At 42.8% G+C, this 23288-nt stretch overlaps 1 protein-coding gene across 1 annotated transcript; it reads left to right on the top strand.

The window, feature by feature from the left end:
- Positions 1 to 1133: 1133 nt before the first annotated feature.
- On the top strand, positions 1134 to 12433 carry LOC310774128 (uncharacterized protein). Its single transcript, XM_083634199.1, has 5 exons — positions 1134 to 1702; positions 10348 to 10707; positions 10950 to 10973; positions 11192 to 11298; positions 11799 to 12433. Exons 1-5 carry the CDS (start codon positions 1153 to 1155, stop codon positions 11823 to 11825), a joined length of 1068 nt encoding a protein of 355 aa, XP_083490325.1. The 5' UTR covers positions 1134 to 1152; the 3' UTR covers positions 11826 to 12433.
- The last annotated feature ends 10855 nt before the right edge of the window (positions 12434 to 23288 follow it).

Here is a 23288-nt window from a genome sequence, read left to right as displayed (position 1 = left end):
TCCTCCCATTCACATGCATCATGTAGAGCGCTGCAGGCAGCTTGGGACACTTGGTACAGAGGAAATATCAATATTCTGACTCCCTGCAGGATGGCACACAACTCTGGGAGTGAAAAATCAACTACGATGAGGAAATCTGGCTGGAATAAAAGCTTTGTAAATACTGAATTCATATCTGCTGCATTTGGATTTGGATTCACTCATGTTGACCACAACACCACAGCTTGGACATGATGAAGGCCATCCTTTATGTTTACAACCTCTTTGTCCTACTGTGTGGATTATTAGGCTGTGTGTGAGCATGCTACTGAAGGCTGATTATGGAAAGTTTGCTGACTTTTTGCTAGAGGAGGCAGTCAGTGTGACACTGGATCTGAGGCCTTCTTTGGCAATGGAACCAAACTGACTGTTTTGGGTAAGTCACAGCTCTCAAATTTCATGTTCACTGAAACTAACTTGAAATAGTGAAAATGTTTGTCTGACAATGAGGGAAAAATCAGTTGTCATGAAAAAGATGAACTATTGAGTTGAACTGAGAACACTGTGACCAACACTCAACCTGCTTCTTTTGGCAATGGAACCAAGCTGACTGTGTTAGGTAAATATTCCACTTCAATATTGAATTTAGGTCAATAACACTTTGGCTTAGCACCTCGGTATAAAATGTAGGATTCGCAAAAATGCCACCTTTCCTAGGATCATTCTGTTAGAGAATGGCAGAGATTCATGCTCAGTGTTGGTGCACTGTGACAACCAGTGAAGCCTACTTTGGAAATGGAACCAAACTGACTGTTTTGGGTAAGTCACGGCTCTCACAATCTATGTTCACTGAAAACTAAGTGTAGTCGCAGACTGAAGTTCAATCATGGAAGACCAAATAAGGCATTAATAGAGCACCCCATGCTGTCATAACCCTCAGCCCAAATGACGTCACTAAATGACGTCACCATCTCCGACGTCACCTTCTCTATGACGTCACCTTTGCAGCGTGACGTCAGTTGCCCAAATGACGTCAGTTATGACATCATAAATGCCCTTCTCCCAGTACTATATAAGGCCCCCATCACCACAGCTTAAATCACACTCGTGCAGTCATCACTCACCTTGTGTCAGCATCACGCATCCATCCAGCATCTCCAGGCAAGAAGCTTCATGCAGTCCATCACCATGTACGAGTCCGAAGACGAGCAGCAAATGGACGCCTTCCTCCAGAACACATTCAACGCCCCGGCCAGCCCCGGGCAAATCCCCGATCCCCAGGCTTCATCTCCGGGCGTCTCAGGCGTCTCACTGGACGCTCCCCGCACCAGGGGCCGCGGCCGCAAAAGAAAACCCAACGTCCCGGAGGTCCTCGTCTCGCCCGGATCACAGTCCGCGCAGCACTCCGAAGGCCGTGGCCGTGGCAAAAGAGCCCAGAAGTCCACCTCCAAGAAAGGCCCAGCGAAGCGCACCAAGACCGCCGGCTCCTCGGCGGACGCGCCAAGGCGTCCAGCCCCTCCAGGCCCCCATGATCCCCTGATCGCAACGATGTCTTCAATGGTCGGGGCCCTCGCCGACATCGATGCCCGGCTGAGGCTGATCACGAGCCCCACGCTCCCCACGGCAGCAGCCCAAGCGCACCAGGTTTCAGGCTCGTATCCCCCCTCTCAGCCCGCTTTTCTTCCGGCGATATCAGCCCAGCCAGCCGCGCTCCAAAATCCAGGTGCGTGCGCCGAGTTCCCTCCCCTCCCCGCACTCATCCCCCCTATGAATACCCTCGCCTCGGCCATCCACTCCCCCGGTAACGGGAGGCCGTATATCCCACTCTCAGCAAACATATCGCCCAGGCTTCGAGCCATGATCCTTCAAGGCAGGGATATCAATCTAGTCAGCATTATCCTGCCGTCTGCTGAGTGCAGCAAAAAGTTAACGGGCGGCCAAGATATATCGGCCGTCCTAAAATCTTCCGACCCCCGTCTCGCCAAAGATCTATCACCAACCGAATTCCTCGTTGCGTTCGGGGTTTTCCGCGACACCATATGCTCAGTGTACCCCGGCCGTCGCGTCGAGTTAGACGAGTACTTGGCTCTGATAGGAGACCTCCACCTCAGGTACGGGAAAAACATATTTTACCAGTACCACAAAGCGTTCTCTACAAAAGCGGCGCTGTACATAACTCGTTCCAACATCCGTCTAGACTGGTCCATGTTGGATACCGAGCTACTGGTACTGGTCACGGGTGGTCACCAGGCGATCACCTGTTTTTCCTGCGGCGAAACAGGTCACACAGCGCCGCTATGCGCTGCGGCCGCCTTCCAGGCTTCCGGGAGCAACACACCGCTTCCGGCCGGTCCACCCCCCCTCCTCCAGCTGGAAACCTTCCAGCCATCTCAATCTGACCGCCAGGGGCGCAAGGTAGTTATGCATAACAACATGGCTATCTGCAATAATTTTAATGAGGGAGTTTGCACATACCCTAACTGCATTTTTCTGCACGTCTGCAGCGCCTGCAGGGAAGCGCACCCCCGCTCCGTCTGCCCCCGCAGGATCCGCCCCCCAAGGCAGTTCCCCAAAAAAGAAAGGTTGGGCTAACAATCATAAAATCCCTCCCATCCACCCCCATCGACATCCCAGCCCTGGGCCTCGAATTAGCCTGCCACCCCGATCGCGTATTTACAGATCATCTCTTAACCGGCCTCTCCCAGGGGTTCAAAATAGGAGTAATTTCTCCCCCCACAATTTCCCACGTCTCTAAAAATCTGCAAACGGCTCAAAAAGAGCCCAAAATAGTTTCTCAACTCCTTAGCAGGGAATTATCAAAAGGATTCATAATCGGCCCATTTGATTCTCCCCCCTTCCCGGTGTTCCGAACAAGTCCAGTAGGCGTCGCCACTCGCAAATATTCCGGCAAAAAGCGCCTAATTATAGACCTGTCAGCGCCCCATCACGGCCCCACTCCAAGCATAAACAGCCTCATTCCTCCCGAACCTTATTCCCTCCACTATGCAAAAATAGACCACGCCATTCGTCTAATCAAACTGGCAGGCAAAGGTGCGTGGCTTTCTAAAGCCGATATCTCAGACGCCTTCAAAGTCATTCCTATCCATCCCTCCCAATGGCATCTATTCGGAATAAAATGGGATTCAAAATTCTATTTTTCCGTAAGGCTCACGTTTGGGTGCAGAAGCAGCCCCGCCATCTTTAATTCACTAGCAGAAGCTCTATGCTGGATATTGCTAAACAATATCCGTCTCCCCGCAGTGCTACACCTGCTAGATGATTTTCTGCTCATCGACCCTCCGTCCGTCCCCTCAATCTCCCTAGTCAAACTCAAAGAGACGTTTCACAGGCTGGGCGTCCCTCTAGCTGAGGAAAAAACCTCCGGGCCCTCATCATCTCTTGAATTCCTGGGCATTAATCTCGACACCAAGCTTATGCAAGCTTCCCTCCCCCTCGAGAAATTGTCTCGCATCCGCAAAATAGCTCAGTCCTATTCAGCAGCCAGCCACATTTCAAAACGAGACCTCCTGTCTCTGCTCGGCCACCTGAATTTCGCCATGCACATTATTCCCCAAGGGAGGTCATTCATTTCCAGGCTGCTCGATTTAGCATCGTCAGTCCCCAGCCTCCTTGACTCCGTTACCCTCAACGAGGGATGCCGATCCGATCTCAAATTCTGGGCTCACCTCTTAGAAAATTGGAACGGAATCTCATTCTTCTATGATGAAATCGTCTCGTCTGCCGACGACCTAAAACTGTTCACAGATGCAGCCCCATCCGTGGGTTTCGGGGGGGTCTACCAAGGCCACTGGTTCGCTGGCACTTGGCCGCAGCAGTTTGCCGGCTTGGATCAGTCCTCCGCTCTATACGAAATATACCCGATAGTGGCTGCCTGTCACATATGGGGGCGCTTCTGGGCACGTAAAAGGATAGCAGTCAAATGCGATAATGCTGCAGTAGTCGCCATCATCAATAAAGGGCGATCATCTTCCCCGGCCATTATGCCTTTTGTTAGGCGCCTAACCTGGCTTTCCGTCACCCATAATTTTATCATGGTCGCCAGGCACATCCCCGGGCATATTAACATAATCGCTGATCACCTCTCCCGTTTCAATTTCCAGGCGTTCCGCAGACTCTACCCCGAAGCAGACTCGACTCCGACACCTCACCCCTCCTTTTCCGCCCTCACGCTCTCATAGAGAGCAATCCCCACCTCACCCCTTTTCTCCACTCGGCCCAGTCCTACATTAGGCAAGGACTGGCCAGTTCCACCATCAAAGCTTACGACGCGGCTTGGCGAATGTTTGCCATGTTCTGCCTCTCCGTCAACCAGCCCGTTCACCCCGTTCTAATTCCCACAGTATGCGCCTTCATTTCTTTCTGCGTAGATGTCCGCCACCTCCGCCCTCCTTACATCCGCAGCCTAGTGGCAGGCATCCAATTTTACGCCAGGGGCCTCGACCCGGCTTTTCCCAGTCTATTTACAAATTCTGTTGTTAAACTACTATTAAAAGGCATTTCAAAAGCTTTTCCGTCGGCCCCCGACTCCCGGCGTCCCATTACTCTCCCCATATTACGGCACATGTTAACCAGCCTCAGACAAGGCATTCACTCCACCTTCTTAGACAGCCTCTTAGAGTGCGTATTTTCCCTGGCCTTTTATGGGTTCCTCAGAATCAGCGAGTTTACACAACATCATATAATTGCAGCGCCGCAGAGCCCGCAGAGCCAGCTGGCTACGCCTCTTGACACTCTTGACACGGTCTGGCTACGCCTCTTGACACGGTCTGGTATACACATCACCCTTCAAAATAAAATACTCGTTGCTTTCTATCTTCCACACAAAATAAAATACTCGTTATTTTTCTCTTGATTTAAAGAATTACAAGAACAATTATGCTTTCTATCTTCCACACTGAGCGTAGTTAGGCTCGTTTTCAACTCACCCAACACATTTTGTTTTTCATATGTATATTTTATGGATTTGGAAAATGTTTCTAAATCCTTTTTAAAGGTTGTAGACAGAGTAGAGTTTTGCTATACAGTATTTACATTTCTGTATAAAATATTTGGTCAAAATAATTACATTGTTCATTAAAAATTATTTTTTTTTACCTTCAATGAATATTCAAAATTTGACAGTTTCAAGTATAAATGGTGGTAGTGCATCAATGCTATATTTAATCCATAAATTCAAATTAGACCAAAAGCTAGTAGCTAATCCAGTGAAAAACATAAATTATCTGTTGTCTCTATCTCTGTATTACAAAAATGGCAAGAATTACAATCAATATTAAAATTATTCTCAGGAATAATCCCCTTGTTGGAGTGGATATTGCGTTATAAGAGTGGGGGGCACAGGACCCCCTGGTGCGCAAGGTCCTGGAGGTGGGGGGTCTCTGCCGGAGGTGTGGTACCCGGGCAAGGTGAGGGGCAGGGCGGGTAGTGGAGGGGGACCTGCCTGGGTCTCTGGTGCCCAGGAGAGGGGCTCCAGGCCTGGGTAGTGGATGGGTGGTGATAGGGGACCTGCCTGGGTCTGTGGTACCCGGGAGAGGGGCTCTTAGCCTGGGCAGAGGCAGTGTGGAGGTAGGGGGCTGGCCTGGGTGTCTGGTACCCGAGATAGGGGCTCTTAGCCTGGGCAGAGGCAGTGTGGAGGTAAGGGGACCTGCCTGGGTCTGTGGTACCCGAGATAGGGGCTCTTAGCCTGGGCAGAGGCAGTGTGGAGGTAAGGGGACCTGCCTGGGTCTATGGTACCCGAGATAGGGGCTCTTAGCCTGGGCAGAACTGACACACACGAACTCTTAATGCGTTGTTGGACCGTGTCAAGAGGCGTAGCCAGACCGTGCCAAGAGGCGTAGCCAGACCGTGTCAAGAGGCGTAGCCAGCTGGCTCTGCGGGTCTGCAGTTAGATGTATCTCAGTTTACATCCCCCGCCACGTTTCAACCCTCACGCGACATAACTCTCTCCGATTTAAAATTCCACCCCGACCACTATAGCATCTCCCTGAAACATACCAAAGTAGGCGGAGCTTGCCCTATAATCATTGCTCGCATCCAATCTCCCTTCTGCCCCTTCTCGGCCATGATTCGATACCTTAAAGTCAGGCCCCCAACTAGTCCCTCGGCCCCCCTTTTCCTCATCTCTCCCCATCATCACATGACGAGATCCTGGTTCATCCTCCACTTCAAGACCACACTCCAGAAATGCAACATCCCTGCGGAGAACTATTCCAGCCACTCCTTCAGGATCGGAGCAGCCACATCAGCAGCCACGCAGGGGGTGTCCTCCGCCTCCCTTCAACAACTGGGGCGCTGGTCCTCAACCGCCTATGCATCCTACATTCGACCAGAGCAAGACGCCATACTATCAGCCCAGAGATCCCTTCTTCCATGACTAAAGAGGCAGCAAGCACTTCGTTGGTGGTGATCAAACTCTCCTTTTCTCATCGATGTGCCCATGCCCGGGCTATCCACATCCACTCCCTTGCATCCCCGCTTTGCCTTAAAAAACCCCGGTCAGCCCCTCATCTCCCGACATGCATAAATTTTCCCCCTGTCAGCCACGACCTGACTAAAAGCATACCCCAGGCGAGCTCCATGACCCCCGTTTTCACTCTCCCAGTTCCTGAAATAACTTTAAATTCCTTTGGGGGATGATGACCCCCGTTTTCACTCTCCCTGTTCCTGAAATAACTTTAAATTCCTTTGGGGGGATGTCCTATCTCTTACAGCACCGACGCCCTCTCTCATAAGCAAGAGGAGCGTCACATCATGGAGTCATACGCCATACTATTCTGATTCAATAAAGTTTGTTAAAGTTATATTAAGAGTCTCTCATGATTGAAGTGTAGTCGCAGACTGAAGTTCAATCATGGAAGACCAAATAAGGCATTAATAGAGCACCCCATGCTGTCATAACCCTCAGCCCAAATGACGTCACTAAATGACGTCACCATCTCCGACGTCACCTTCTCTATGACGTCACCTTTGCAGCGTGACGTCAGTTGCCCAAATGACGTCAGTTATGACATCATAAATGCCCTTCTCCCAGTACTATATAAGGCCCCCATCACCACAGCTTAAATCACACTCGTGCAGTCATCACTCACCTTGTGTCAGCATCACGCATCCATCCAGCATCTCCAGGCAAGAAGCTTCATCCCACCACCTCCCCCAGATCACCACCAATGTTATGACTCCCGTTGGAAACAGATCCCCTCAGGGGGGATGTCCTATCTCTTACAGCACCGACGCCCTCTCTCATAAGCAAGAGGAGCGTCACATCATGGAGTCATACGCCATACTATTCTGATTCAATAAAGTTTGTTAAAGTTATATTAAGAGTCTCTCATGATTGAACTTGAAATAGTGAAAATGTTTGGCTGACAATGAGGAAAGAATCTGCGTTCATGAAAAAGGTAAACTATTGAGTTGAACAGAGAACACTGTGAGCAACAATGAGCCTGCTTACTTTGGCAATGGAACCAAGCTGACAGTTTTAGGTAAATATTCCAGTTCAATATTGAATTTTGGTAAATGTCACATTGGTGTAGAACCTCTGTATAAAAAGAAGGATTTGTGGACATAATGTCTTAAGGACTAACCCTAGAATGACAGAGGAGATTCATGTTCAATGTTTCTGCACTGTGACAATGCCGACCAAGCATACTTTGGAAATGGAACCAAATTGACTGTTTTGGGTAAGAGAAGGCTTATGAGACTTAATGAGTGTAAACGCGTTGTTTATTCAAAGTGGAGTGTGTTTGAATAGGAGTGGTAATGTGAGAAACCTATTTGGATCTTTGTAGTTGTAGTTCTGCTCAGTGCTTTTTGATGTTAAGCTTGTGCACTGTGTCAATTACGAAGCCTACTTCGGCCAAGGCACAAAATTGACTGTTCTTGGTAAGTGACATGTTACATTTTCATCTCATGAATCCACCTGTAAGTGAAGTAAAATACATGTGAGCCTAGCAGGTCAGTTGCTGATGGAAAGCATTTTTTCTTGAATCTAACTTGTAGAGAGACTGTAGTAGCTACAGTTGGTTTGGGGGGTTAGAAGAAATAAGTGATCAAGGGCCATTTAAAATCAATGAAAAATAAAGGAGAAAAGTAAAAGCAGCTCGAGCTGATTTAAGCACTGATCAGGTTCACTGTGCCGGTGGATATGAGGCTCATTTCGGCGGAGGAACCAGGTTAACTGTCTTAGGTGAGAAATCAAACATAAAATTCATTAAAATATTGTTCAGCATTGCCTTGAAACACAGATTTGATCTCTTTTTGACTACAGTAAAGATGCTTCAAGGCTTAAAGACACCTGGTTTCAAATGATGATTCTTGACTGCTTGAAGAAAATAAAAACATTTAAAATATAGTATTAAAATAGTCATAATAACATACTCTATAATGGTTGTTTAAAGGGTACACTTCAGTGCAGATTCAACTTGACTCCATATAAAACTGCAGTAGATCACATTGGAAGTGTTTACTCTTCAAAGTGACAAAATTAAAATATTTTTCCAGTAAGTGAGCCTCAGTCAGAGAAGCAGTAGGAAGAGTTTTTGTTACAGTCCAAACACTCTGTGTTCATACAGCGAGGCTTACTTTGGAGCTGGAACTAAGCTCACTGTTTTAGGTAAGAACATCTTCAATTAACAATCTGAGTATGTTTCCCATCTGATGTAGGTGAAAGGAGAGACCTGAGAATCTTAAAAATCTGCTTCTAGACATTTTATTTGATAATAGTGAACGTACTGTTTTCAAACTGTGATAGAAGTTATGTCAGAAGTGAGTTTGTTCCAGTAGGCCTATAAGAATAATAACAAGCGTTGTCTATGTTCTCTAGCAATAAGACATTTGGCAGAATGCCCAGATTATTGCTCTCATAGTAAGTTCTTATCAGCTCTGTAAAGCACTGTGAGTTCCCAGTCAGAGGCTTACTTTGGGAACGGAACCAAGCTTACAGTCTTAGGTAAGAAACAATATAATGTCATTCAAACAATGCTATATAGGTAATATTCATAGTGAATAATGGTAAAGTAGTTTGATACAGCTTAGAGTTGAGTTTCTTTTTTTAAATGGACTTTAATTCAGCAGTCTAAGGTCAGGTAGTGATGGATTTTGGTATAAAGTCTGTATTCTTAATAGTGCATCTGTGTGCAGAACTCCACTTTCTTACTAAACTAAACTAAATTAGAGCAAAAAGTCCGTCAGTCTACAGCTTCAGGGCTTAAAGGGTGAGGAGTTTTTTCTGTAGCATGTGTCAGTGTGAACAACTATCCTGCTTACTTTGGAAATGGCACCAAACTGACTGTGTTAGGTAAGAAAAGAACATTTGACACATAAAGGTTGACCTTGTGTGTGTGTGTAGTTTGGAGAAATTTGATAATAATTATTCATAATTTAAGTTATTTATTCATCGCTGTATTTAGGGCTGTACAAAAACGAGTTTTAATCTCTTGATTTAGTCTAGTCTAGATTTATACGACCATCTTTTGATCTTCTGCAAGTTAAAAGCAGGTGAGAATATGGAAAATCCTTCTAATGAGGTAAACGTTGAGTATGATTTCCACTGTGTTCGGCGAACAGGCTGTGTTTGGTCCAGGCACCACACTCACTGTTATAGGTAAGACATTCATATAATGATGTGAAATTTGGCAATCAGTTGTCATTGAAAATATACATGATTGATAATATTGAATGAGTAAGCAGCCAAAACAGATCTAATGTTTCTTCCCGTGCATCAGTCAAATGGAGTAAAAGCTAAAAAGGGAAAATTGCTGTTTTAAATTCCTTAAAGTCACTGACAGTGATATCAATTAGAGCAGAATAAGCGTGGTAGGATATATTTACAGTTTAGCGGAGAAAATTATCCTGGCTCACTAATACAATAAGTGAATGTTGGTTCAGCTCTTGTAAGGTTGTTACTAGAAGGTTGTTAGAATGTCAGCTTTGTGCATCAGAGTATCCTGCTTATTTCGGAGAGGGAACAAGCCTTACAGTTCTTGGTAAGATCGCTGCAAAAACTCCATAAAACCTGAGAATGAACTAAAGGAGCCAGATTAAAGAAAAAAAATCTTTGCAACAGCCACAATACAAAAAAGCCCCTTTCCTCCCTTTACCCCCCCCCCCCCCCTCCCAATTCTTATTTATTTACTTATTTATTTTAAGTATGACTTAAAAGAGCCACGGCTACTCATAAAGAGGCGGCATGTGGCTCTAGAGCCTCGGGTTGAGTGAGTATCACTGATATAAAGAAATGAAATAACACCTCTAATGTGAGTGAGGTTACCTGTAACGACCATGGTTTGTGGCATTTATGGACATTGACAATGAGAATAATGTATTGGTTTATGTCCTTTGTCCATGCAGATCCAAACATTATTGTCACCCCACCAACAGTGAAAATACTCAAACCTTCATTAAAGGAGTGCAAAGACAAGAAAGACAAGAAAAACAAGAAGACCTTGGTGTGTGTGGCCTCTGGGTTCTACCCAGACCATGTGAGCGTGTTCTGGCAGATCGATGGCGGGGAGACTGTGACTGATGGCGTGGCCACCGACAATGCTGCCTTGTGGGACCCCAACAAGAAATGGTACAGCATCACCAGCAGGCTGAGGGTCGCAGCCAGAACCTATCACACAACCGGCAAGAAATTCACCTGCACCGTCAGCTTCTTCAATGGGACTCTGACCACTGACTACCCTGACACAGTTGATGGCTCTGCATCAGGTATGAGTTCAAAAGAAGGACCCGCACACTGAAATAAGATTGAACTCTTTATTGTATCATGGATCTCCTTCAGGCCAAATTAACATTAGAGCCACCTGTTCAGTTCTTAACTGATTCAGGAGTGCCCATTTGAAACTCAGAAAGGCCTTCAACTTGATCATTTTACTATGGGAAAATAATGCAATCACCAATCTAAACCTATCTACACTTTTCTAATCAATTTCATTTGATTCTTCTGTCAGATCAAGGAGACGGCATGACAAGAGGTAAATATGCTTGTGTGGTCTAATCTTATACTCTTATACACTATAAGAGTCATATATATCATCATATATATATATATATATATATATATATATATATATATGGATATACTGTAAGCATCCATCATATGTTTTGTTGCACAGGGAAATTGATTCCGCAAAGTTGTCTCTTTGTCATCTTTGAATCGTGTCACTCATTTGAAAGTTTAAATTTTCTGCAGAGAAATATCTGAAGATCACGCAGACTGCCAAACTGACCTACGGTGTTTTCATCGCCAAGAGCATCTTGTATGGAGTCTTCGTCCTGGTGTTGGTGTGGAAGCTACAGGTTTGTCAAACATGATCTCCAGCATGAACCATGTACCTGTCATGTAGCCTATGTATGCATGTATGTACCTGTCACATATGTCTTATGTATATTGTATGTATGTATGTATATATGTATGTATGTATGTATGTACCGGTATGTATGTATGTACAGTATGTATGTATGTATGTATTTATGTGTATGTATGCACCTGTCACATGTGTCATGTATATTGTATGTATGTATGTATGTATGTATGTATGTACGGTATGTATGTATGTATGTATGTATGTATCTATGTATGTGTACTGTATGTATGTACCTGTCACATGTGTCTATATACTGTATGTATGGTGTATGTTGTGATTGGGAAAGCAGTACAAGAGCTCATGACAAGACATACTATTAGTGAAGTGAAGTGAAGATCAGCAGGCGGTGTCGTATTGTTATTTGTAATAAACAGGTTTTACTAAGTTGATAATAAATCTGTGAACTTGCTTCTTTCTCTGTCTGCTGCACAGGCTTCATCTGGAAAGCAGAGCAACTGACAGCCGAGCTGCGGCCGCAACAGACAAGCTTCTCTCTGTCTCTGTAAATAACATATAAAAGCATAGTCCTTATATTTACTTTGTTTGTACCTTGAAGTGCATTTAGATTCAATAATATCCCTTTTGAAATAAATATGTTATCAATCAATCAAATATGGAGCTGTTCTATACAGTAGCATCATTACAATGTCATCACTATGACGGACTTCTCAAAGTGTGTCAATACAGTAGTTTGCTTTTTGATGTGATGCTGTCTGTTTGTGTGAAACTGTGAAGATTGTTTGGCAGAAATCAGAATGACTTATGGATTCTTTCTAACAGACAAGCTTCGCTCTGTCTCTGTAAATACAATTTAAAAGAATAGTAATTATATTTACTTTGTTTATACCTTGCCATGCATTTAGATTCAATATCTCTTATCAATCAATCAATTCTGCATACGTAAGACAAACTGTTCTACCTATATCCTGATTACAATGTTATGATGACTGACTTTTCAAGTAAAGCATGTCAATAGTTTATCATTCATCTTTTTTGTCAAATGTATAATGCTGTGTGCAGTTGTGAACTTCTTTTTGCTTAATTTTCTATTCAATAAAAGTTTTTCAGAAGTCCTTGTGAACCACATGATTTCATTTTTCTTTTGAAGTTTGACCAAAGTGACAGATTGATTGTGTTTGGCAGAAATCAGAAATACTTATGGATTCTTTCTTATGAGCTTCTCACACTTTTAACATAGGTTACTTGTAAATATAATTACATACATTTGAAAAAGTTTAGATGATGTATAATTATCGTCAAACTGATAATAGTTTGATAATTTAATAAATAATTTCCATGGCCTATAGTGTGGCTGCACATGCAGTAAAATGTTATTTACATTACATTACATTACATTACGTCATTTGGCAGACGCTTTTATCCAAAGCAACTTACAATAACACATTTTTTGTCAGCAATAGAGCAATCGACTATGGAGCACAGTCTATGACAACTACAAATTCTGAAGTTTATTTTATTTTATTTTTTTATTTTATTTTTTAATTAATAGAAAGAGAGAGAAAGAAGTTAGATCAAGAAGGGCCCAGATGGAGCCTGAAAAGGTGAGTCTTTAGTCTTTTCCGAAAGATCGGCAGTGATTCAGCAGTCCTGATTTACATATCTACCTATGCATTCATCTTTGCATCTTTCATGAGTCATAAACAGTAGAAGCTTGGTAATATTGAACAAAGGGGTGGTTGGCAGATAAGTTGCTATTTTTGAGGCTATTTACATTACAAATTAAGATACTGAAGCACCCCCCCCCCCCCACCACCACCACTCTCATATCCCTTCCTGCACTGAGCATCACTTGTTCCAGAGTCAGTGAGGTATTTTTAGCAGCTTGCTATCTGTCTGATTTCTGAGAAATGCTCCATCTCTGTCAGGCCCACGTATGTTCTAAAGTTTCCATCCGCTGCACCGCAAGCTTCTGCTCAGCAAAGCTCTGCAAGTGGCTGCATTTGGGTCATGACACATTTTCCACTAAGACAGACTGAGAGATGACTAGAGTCTCTGTTCACATTACCTTTTTTAAGAGGTATTTTTATTGAACTTTTTTGCAAAGCAGACAAAAACAATAATGCACAGACAAAATATACCAATGCAAAAATACTGACAGTCAGACAGAAATTAGGAAGGGTTGGCTGTGGCTCAGGAGGTAGAGCGGGTCGTCCACGAATCAAAAGGTTGGTGGTTCGATCCCCGGCTCCTCCAGTCCGCATGTCGAAGTGTGCTTGGGCAAGACACTGAACCCTGAATTGCCCCCGATGGCTGTGCCAGCACCTTGCGTGGCAGCTTGCCGCCTTCGGTGTGTGAATGAGTGAATGTAGGGACATTGTAAAGTGCTTTTCATAAAAGCGCTATATAAATGCAGTCCATTTACCATTTTACCATTTAGGAAGGGAAACAAAAACAAAGAAAACAAAACAAGAAAGGGGGGAGTGGAGTCCAAAGAGTTTGTAGCCAAGCTTATATCCTTAGGGCCAGCTACTCCATGCATTATGACCTATGACGCATATCATAACCAGCTATGATTCCACATCCTTTTTCCAGGCTAGGTCTATGAGACCCCACTTCATCGTTTGAGATTTAGTGGCTCCCAGGTATTCAAAGAAGGTGTCCCAGATCCGGTAGAAGGGTTTATCCTAAGGCAGTGGAGAAAGCTTTGAGAGGGATGATGCTTGTCACCGTATTCAGCCACTGATCCAGAGTGGGAGCTTTGTCAGTTAAGTCGTTGTCCACATAACTAGGATCCACTTCCGAGCAGAAGGGAGGAGAATATGTCAAAGGTCTTTATATGAATATATGAATGAATATATGAGAATATGTCAAAGGTCTTTGTATGAATACTGTATATGAATGAATATATGAGAATATGTCAAAGGTCTTTGTTCCAGAATTAAGCAGGGAGCTCATTATTCAGTCCCAGAAAGCAAGTCATTGCACCCAGCTGCAAAGGGCGTTTGAAAATTTGACAGAGCTGATCAATAATCGTAGCCCAATACCGCTGGACATGAGGACAGCTCCACAAGCAATTTAAAAATTAACCAACAGCAGATTTACATTTAGAACAAAGATCTGATATATCCGCATTCATTCTGTGCCTAGCTTCAGGAGTGATGTAAAGCCTGTATAAAATCTTAAATTGAGTCATATCTAGCTTCTGCACAAAAGAGGATTAATCTCTATATTATATTTTACATGTTATTTGTGTGTGTGTGTGTGGGGGGGGGGGGGGTCCTTTAAGAATTCAGTTGAGATGCTTTGCTCATGATGATTGACATTCAGGAGAAAATTTAATGTAGTGTGAGTCTGCTCCAGCCCATACATGTCAACAGGAAACCAATGTTCGTGTGTGTGTGCGTGTGTGTGTGTGTGTGTGTGTGTGTGTGTGTGTGTGTGTGTGTGTGTGTGTGTGTGTGTGTGTGTGTGTGTGTGTGTGTGTGTGTGTGTGTGTGTGTGTGTGTGTGTGTGTGTGTGTGTGTGTGTGTGTGTGGGTAGCAGGTTGAGTTAGTTGAAAACAGACAGCAGAGGAGAGGATGTGGTCACAGAGCTGCAGATTGCTCTCAGTACTGAGAAATGACACCCCCTCTCCCCCCCGCCCACACACATAAAGGTGCAACCTTCCACCAATACCACAACCTGCAAACTCCTCACAAAGGCCACCTGCATTTCTGCAGCAACCACCTCCCCTCACACACACACGCACGCACGCACACACGCATGCGCACGCACGCACACACACACACACACACACACACACACACACACACACACACACACACACACACACACACACACACACACACACACACACACACACACTTCACATCTCTGTATAAACAGCTGAGATAGCTTCGGATGGGGAAGAATGCTGCATTTGTATCTATGTCAACTGAAGCACAACCGTTCCTTATGATCTGGTGCAGAAATTTGCATTTCAGTCAAACATGAGACAGGTGTAAAACTCAAACAAATCTAACATCAGGAAAACGAACTATACATTCCATCCTATAATAAGAATGCGAAGTGTGTGTGTGTGTGTGTGTGTGTGTGTGTGTGTGTGTGTGCGTGTTTGCATACGTTGAGTTGAGTTTAAGAGTTGAGTTGAGTTTATTTCTGTCAATTTTGCATATACAATTCAATACAGTTGTTAGCTGAAATAAAGCAACAAAAGAAAAAAAAGAAAAAAAGTAATTGCATGTGAAGCACTGACGAAAACCAAAATGGGTTAATTGTGAGGGAAAAGGTGTAGGCTACATGTAGGCTCAAGCCTTCGCCTATAGCGCCTACCCTTTTTACATTAAATATTTTTTATAGTCACCTGTGGATTTATAGGGTGAAAGTAGAAAATAAATAGATAAACTAAGTATATATACAGTACTCCATATATACACAAGATACTACATATCCATAAATACTAAAACAAGGTATCAAACACACAACCAAAATATCTATATATCTATATACTACATGCTCATAATTAATCCTGAGGTTTATATTTGTTAATAATCTTATTTTTAAGCATCTTTTAAAATTTGTTGATTGTTTTACACATTTTCATTTCCTTTTCCAGTCCATTCCATAATGTAACTCCTTTAACTGTAATACATGTTTGTAACGTTAATCCTTTTTTAATCAAGTGGTACTTTTCCTTTTTATCTAACAGGCCACAACAGGTGAAATTTAATTCAGCGCTTTCTGATACAACAGTAAGCAGTACTGGGGCCCTAGCCTGGGTAAACCCAGCCTCCACGTGACCTCTATCTAGCACATAGATAGAGGTCACGTGGAGGCTGGGTTTACCCAGGCTACCGGGGCCCCCCAGGGATCTGGCAGTTCCTCCTTTTTGTTTACTTTATACACAAATGATTGTGTCAGCTCCCAGCGCAATCAATTTGTAGTAAAATTCTCTGATGACACGGTTAGCCATACATACATATTGTAGCCATACAACTGGAGTGGACAGGTTTGTGGGCTGGTGTGATGAGCATCACTTACAGATTAATACGTAAAACTGAGGAGATTGTGGTGGATCCCAGGTCCCCATGACATCAAGCAGGTCACTTCCTACAAATACCTAGGGGTCCACTTTGATAGGGATCACTTTGAGTGCCACGGCCCTTGGGCAAAAGGTTGCTGTACTGTGCCACATAGGCCGCAATGCATTTTAATATAGCCATATAATTTTTTGTGTTCCTCTTATATGGACAACCAATAGCCTCAATGAAACTTTGAACCCTTCTGTTTCATTTTAAAAAAAAACTGTGTTTATAAACCGTTCCATTTTGGAAATACACCCCTCTGAAAAAGAGTGTTTTCGACCGAAAAGAGCATGCTGAAATTAGTTTCTGAGATAATCACATCTTTATGTTAGAAAGGCGACAGAATGAATTCTGCTTTGAGTTGAACAAAATGCTATAGCTGAAATGAAAGGTTAGAATGTCTAGTTTACCTGCGGGAAAAGTATGTCAAAAGAATGTTTTGTTTATTTTCTACAAATATTAGTAAACAGCTTGGTCTAACATCAAAATGTTCACTTTCATGGGGTCATGCTGGATATTGAAGTCTCTATTTACATAGGGAAACAAGATATCACCTTTTTTTTTATTTTTATGAAACTACACATTGAAAGCTTTCATTTGAACATAATAACAATATTCAAAACACAACATGTCCTGCACTGTTTTATCTTCTTCACATGGACCTTCAAAATAGTTGGAAATCAAGACAACTTTATGTAAACATAGGCCAACATCGAGCCTGCTGCTGCCTGGGTGTGTGTGTACTGTCAATGGTTGTATGCTGTTAGTGCCCTGCGTGCCCCACCCCCCTCCTCCTCCTCCTCCTCCGTGGTGGGAGGAGTCGAGTGTCTCTGCTGCGGTTTGCTCTGAGTTTGATCTGCACTGAAAAGTCCGCTGCCTGCATCCCCCCGCTTTTTTACAGCGTGTCCTCGGCTCCCAGCTGAGAATAATGTAACTTTTCAGAAAGACGCTGGTGTCGCCGTGTCGGCAACTAAATCATATGGACGGACTATCGCAGCGGACACGGATGGGGCTCAATTGTGGCAGCAGATGACTGCTGTTCACAGGCACAGCTAACGTTATGCTTCAAGCATATCAATGGCGATTTCCGTTTCCTCATGACTTCTTCTCTCTTTTCTCCTGGCCTTTGTCTAATCGGGAGGGCACTGTCGCCACCTAAGGGTTCTGTAAAATAGGTTAGACACATTCAATAGCTCCCATATTGTAAGAGGCGATGTAAGAGGCTTAGATCGACATCCCCCCGTCAAAATATGAATTTGGAGTTATTGACGCCATTTGGCGTCGCTGCAGCCTACGGTAAATTTCTCCTGACGCCATTTGGCGTCGCTGGCACTCAATGTGTTGGCACACGCACGTGTCTGTGCAAGAATCCATCAGCGCCTCCATTTTCTTCGTAAGATCAGAGTTTTTGGTGTCTGTAGGAACATATTATGTTGATTTCTTAGAGAGTGACCATAGAGTCCATTTTATATTATGGCATCACCAGCTAACGGTCAAATCCAAATCTCAAATATTTAGTCTGGTCAAAACGGCAGGGAAGATTATGGGAATGTCCACCCCCCTCACCCCCCAAGAGATCCTTGAACAATCCACCGTTCGGCAGGCCCTCCCATGTGTTGAACTCTGAGTATGTGCTGATGAACTCTGGTAGGAGATACAGGGTCCATCTGTGTAAGCACAACAGATACAAGCACGCATTTGTTCCTCTATCAGTTAAACTGATCAATGGGCTCCCCCTTGAGGTCAGACAGAAGGCTCTGAGATAATTTCACAGGCCCTAATACTGTATCTGCCTGCTTGCCTATGTATCGTTTTAACAATTGCTTGTTTGCTAACATGTACAGTAAGTCTAACAATCGCTTGTTTGCTTGCCTGTATGGTATGCGATTTACTAGTATCGTTGTAACTGATTGCACTAGAACTTTTTGTACTTTGCAGAATTTGCACTGCGTTTAATTGCATGATGCTACAGTATGGCCTGAGGTATCCCTGAAAGGCGATAAGTTTAAATGACTCAACTTGCTAAATGTTTGCACATGTGTCACCGTTTACAGTGTTTTTAATGTACTGTCTATGTCTGTATGTACTGCAGCATTTTTAGTCTTCTACTCCAAGACAAATTTCTCCCATGGGAGACAAATAAAGTGAACCTTGAAGCTTGAAGCTTGAACCTTGATTGGTCATAGATATGGGTCAGTGGTTTAGCTATAGAGTCTATAATATTTTTTACTAATGTCATCTCAATATCATTACAATCAGTGCATTTGTTTTATTTTTAAATGTATTTACAGTGTCCCCAAGTTTTCTTTTCAGAAAGTGTGTGTGTGTGTGTGTGTGTGCGTGTGTGTGTGTGTGTGTGTGTGTGTGTGTGTGTGTGTGTGTGTGTGTGTGTGTGTGTGTGTGTGTGAGAGAGAGAGAGAGAGAGAGAGAGAGAGAGAGAGAGAGAGAGAGAGAGAGAGAGAGAGAGAGAGAGCAGAAATTGTGTTCAGCCACAGCTATACATGTACTTGTACATCGATTGTGATCGCGCTGAATCTTTCAGGAAGTCTAATGAGCCTGTGGGTGACCTAACAGAGACAGATTTTTTAATTAGTTAATTAGAGATGACTAAATGTCTTTTCAGACCAAAAGCGAATAATGCGTGCGAACAAATCACACTGCAATTAAAAAAAAAAAAAACATTCATCTCTATGGGACTATTCACAACAAATCAGAAAAAGAAAACAAAATCTGCATGGTGAATTTTGATTTGATGTGAATAGTTCCATAAAGATAAGTAGGTTTGTTTTTTTATTTGTTTTAATTGCAGTGCGGCACGTATTATTCGCTTTTGGTCTGAAAAGACCTTAAATGAGCAAAAATGGATAATTAGTGGTCAAAATGAGTCAACAGAGGTTCAGCACCTTAGAGAGCTCCATTCGTTAGCTACTGATCTCAGCTCACCTGAGCTCACCTGAGTGGAGGAGCACAGCTGAGCGGACTTGTAATCAGTAATCAGATAAGTGGACTATGGAGAGGAGAGTAATGACTAAATGGCCAGTGATTGTGTGCTCCAATGGGTGTCACACAGGGACGGGCATTCTGCTACTATTTCATAATAAAATGTGTGTGAGGGTGTTTACATTGGAGTCACTTACATCAAATTGTTTATAGTTTTGTAGTTTCTCCTATCGATCATATTCATGACAGGCCTGTGCAGCAGTATGTGTCTGTCTTTGAAACATAGCAGCCGTTTGGTGCATGTTTTGGTCTAAAGTGTCTCTTGTCAAAGCGTCAAAGCTCATTTCTACTGTGGGACGCTCCAGTGGGAATCAGACTGAGGAAGATCATCTTCAATTTCTGTTGTTGCCTTGAAAAATCTGTTTGTTGTTGCTGCTGGTCTGGAGTCAAATCCACAGGAAACCAAGCCCGGCCTGAGAGACAGTGAAACTACATGTAGAGGAGTCTGACACCTGCGCTGAGCATCATTCATACTGATCCTGAGCCGCACCTAACTCTACCTGTTCTGCCATTTGCACGTTGCTGCTGTATATCTTTTTCTTGACTGCACATTCTACCGACATTTGTTATTGTTTTTGTTTTCATTGTTTTGTTTTTATACTCTGTTCTAACTAAGAATCATATACATATTACTATTTTGAGATGTATATACTTACTTGCTTTGCACTATGTCTTTGATATGCCCTACTGTTATGTGTCTAATCCCATGCACTGTTACTGTAATGGAGCTCCCAGCATAAGAATTTCACACGTGTACTTGTGCAACCGAGTGACAAGAAACATGTTGAATCTTAAATAAGCTGCTGCCTGACTTCCTGTTGGAGCCGCTTGAGTGTCAAACTCTTATGGCACGCCTCTCCCTGCAGTTGCTTTAATAAAGCTTTGTATCAACCAACATAACTCAATTAATTGGCTATTCTTCAATTCACAGGCAGTGTTATGCAATACTGAAGTCACACAGGAGTACATTGATATCTTCTAATAAAGGTTAAAAACACCAGTGAATATGAAGTGTTGTGATCCATCCCTGAAGCATAAATAGGGCATATTGCTTGTAAAAGTGTTAGAATGTTTCAAATGGTTTGATTCTGGGTCAGGAAGCCATATTATGACACAACCACAATATCCAGAAGTATTAATGGTTTTAAATACTATAATATTCAATCAATTTTGAATTCCTTCTCTTCAGAAATAACAAGATTATAACTTACTGAAGTGGTACAGTAGATGGCACTGTTTTAATGCTCTTGAAACTCGAGTGAGTGTGAGTGTGAGTGTGTGTGTGTGTGTGTGTGTGTGTGTGTGTGTGTGTGTGTGTGTGTGTGTGTGTGTGTGTGTGTGTGTGTGTGTGTGTGTGTGTGTGTGTGTGTGTGCCTACATAAAAATAACATTACTATATTACGTTTCTAGTACACCAAAGCAACTACATTCTTTCTTACTGTACTTTGAAATATCAGGATAATCAGACAACACTAACTCTACTGATCAGAGCAGCCAAATGGCATTGATGTGAAAACTTGACACATTTTTGCAGTGGGGATTCTTCCAGCCTAAGTAAATAAGCTTTCCTGCCTTTTCTAGCATATTAGGCCTAATATACTGTTAAGCTGGCTTTACATGGTGAAATGTTCAACTTTCAACTTTAGTTGGTTGAAACTGAGGTGAAACTAAGTTGCAAAATTGATTTACATGGTCTAAAGACCTCTGCAACACACTTGAAACTTGAAACTCAGCTGTAACAATTGCAAAACTCTCAACTTTAAAATAGTTTCATGCAATAACCAATCAAAACGCTGATAAGTAGGCTATTAATGCACTGATGGCTCTCTTCCTATTCTCCGGGACAGCCATAATGAAAGAAAGTAGCCAGTGGCAGGAGAAAACTTGTTACATGTATGAATTGATATTATGTCCAGCTAGAACATGATACAAAGTAAGATACAAAGATGCAAGTTACAATGAATCAATGACACTCCCCACTTGATACAATAATCTGCTGTAGCAAGAGAGAGAAAAGGAAAAACAATATGACAGACGAAACATTACCAATCTAGCGAGCTGTTTTAGTGACACAAACTATCATGTTGCATGAGACTTGATTATTTTTTAATTGCTTTGTGTAAATGTCAAGTTGCATGAAAATTGTTTCATGCAATTTGCAACCTGCAACTACTGTAGTTGCCTGAAAGTTTCACCATGTAAAGCCAGCCTAAGGCTTAAGCAATTACTTTTTTATTTATTTATTGGTAGAGTTAAAATCATTACTGGAGTTTTAAATATTGATTTGTTACACTTCTTGTTACTGTGTAAAGTGATAGCATTACCATTCAACACAGCTGAAACACAGCTGAAACAAATGGATTTCATTATCAGACTTTAAGGGGGTTTAAAACAAACCTAGTTGAGAACTTCTGATATTCCGCAGGCTTGTTTAATTGAGCAGTAAAAATCCACCCACGTCTTGTTTTGCTTTGTTTGTGTTTTTCCAGTCGGTCTGTCAGTTGTGTATTTTGCTCAACCTTTTATTTTTATTTGAATAGATTCCACTGTTAATGAGCAATTCCCCTTTTTTCTCATAACTTAGCAATTAGCGGCCTTGTTATAGACAAAACAGTAAACATATCTACCTTTTGTTCTTTGCTGAGCCTGAGTGTCAGGAGCCCTATAAACTCTAATTATGTTCTTCCAGTGATTACAAACCTCCGTTATATAAGAATTCCTCACTTGTTCTTATCAAATGTGTTTTGTGACAGCTAAAACAGAGGCAAGTAAACTGTGTGTGTGTGTGAGAGGTGTGGTTGTTTCTATGGTGACAGGGAATAAGAAACGGTATTTAGATTAAAATACACAAAGTAAACAATTGGACAAAACATGAAAAGGGATAGTTAGAAACTCACAGAGTTCAGTGTAGAGGAGTGCATGTCATGAGTGACTACCGGTAGTTGACTGGGAGAGCGGATGAATGAATGTAACATGAAAGGCTGCCCCCTGGTGCTTTAACACTCAAACGTCACTTCAGTCAGTGTCTGCCTCTCCCCTGGCTTCTCTCCCACAGCGGTTCCTGCAAGATGCAATACTGCAGATCATATTGGATGAAATATTTATTCACACAGCTATGGTTGGTTTTCACAGACATCTTACAAATGTACACAGTTCAGAGATATGTGAGATTTCACAGACTGGTAAAGACCTGGAAAGGCACTGGGCTGTGGCTGAACATCCAGATTCAGAGGAGGCTTGCCCGCTGGTGAGACCGGCCTGAGAGGGAATCAGAAGGCTTCACCTGGCACTAGCCGGTACGTTTGCATGCACAGCAATAAACTGGTTTGAATGTGATTAAAGGCAATATAGACTACAGCAACAATGTCAATGCCTTAATCTGATTAAATCAATCAGAGAAAGGTCAAAATCAGTTAAGCATAACCGGAGCTCCATGTTTTGATGTATTTAATACCATCTGACATCATTCACTTTTATAAATGCTTAAACAGTTTATTTACACAAATGACAACATATGGCAAGTGGTGGTGGCAAAAGCTACAATTTTGAGGTAAAGAATGCCATCATTGGTCATTTTTCATCTGATATCGAGATGACTATAGTCAGATCACACACTGGATCACGTCCGCCTCTGAGTAAACTAACACAACCATCAAATAAACCACACTTGGGTTACTGGCGGGGTATTGTGTGACTTCTAACAAAGTAAGCACTTTAATCAAACTATCACTTTAATCTGGTTAATCCTAACACTGGGTGCAATCCCACCAACAGTTTGTTTTCATTGGTCTGAACCACAGTGGAAAAGTTTACTTTGCCCTTTGTTTTTTCTTTTTTGTAGAACCAGTGTTTTGAATAGTCACATGAAATCACAAGT

Source organism: Poromitra crassiceps (genome assembly GCF_964638095.1).
Source record: "Poromitra crassiceps genome assembly, chromosome: 3".
In the NCBI taxonomy this organism is placed as follows: domain Eukaryota; kingdom Metazoa; phylum Chordata; class Actinopteri; order Beryciformes; family Melamphaidae; genus Poromitra; species Poromitra crassiceps.
The sequence above is the reverse complement of the archived record's forward strand: the minus strand, read 5'-3'. Positions and strand labels throughout refer to the sequence as shown.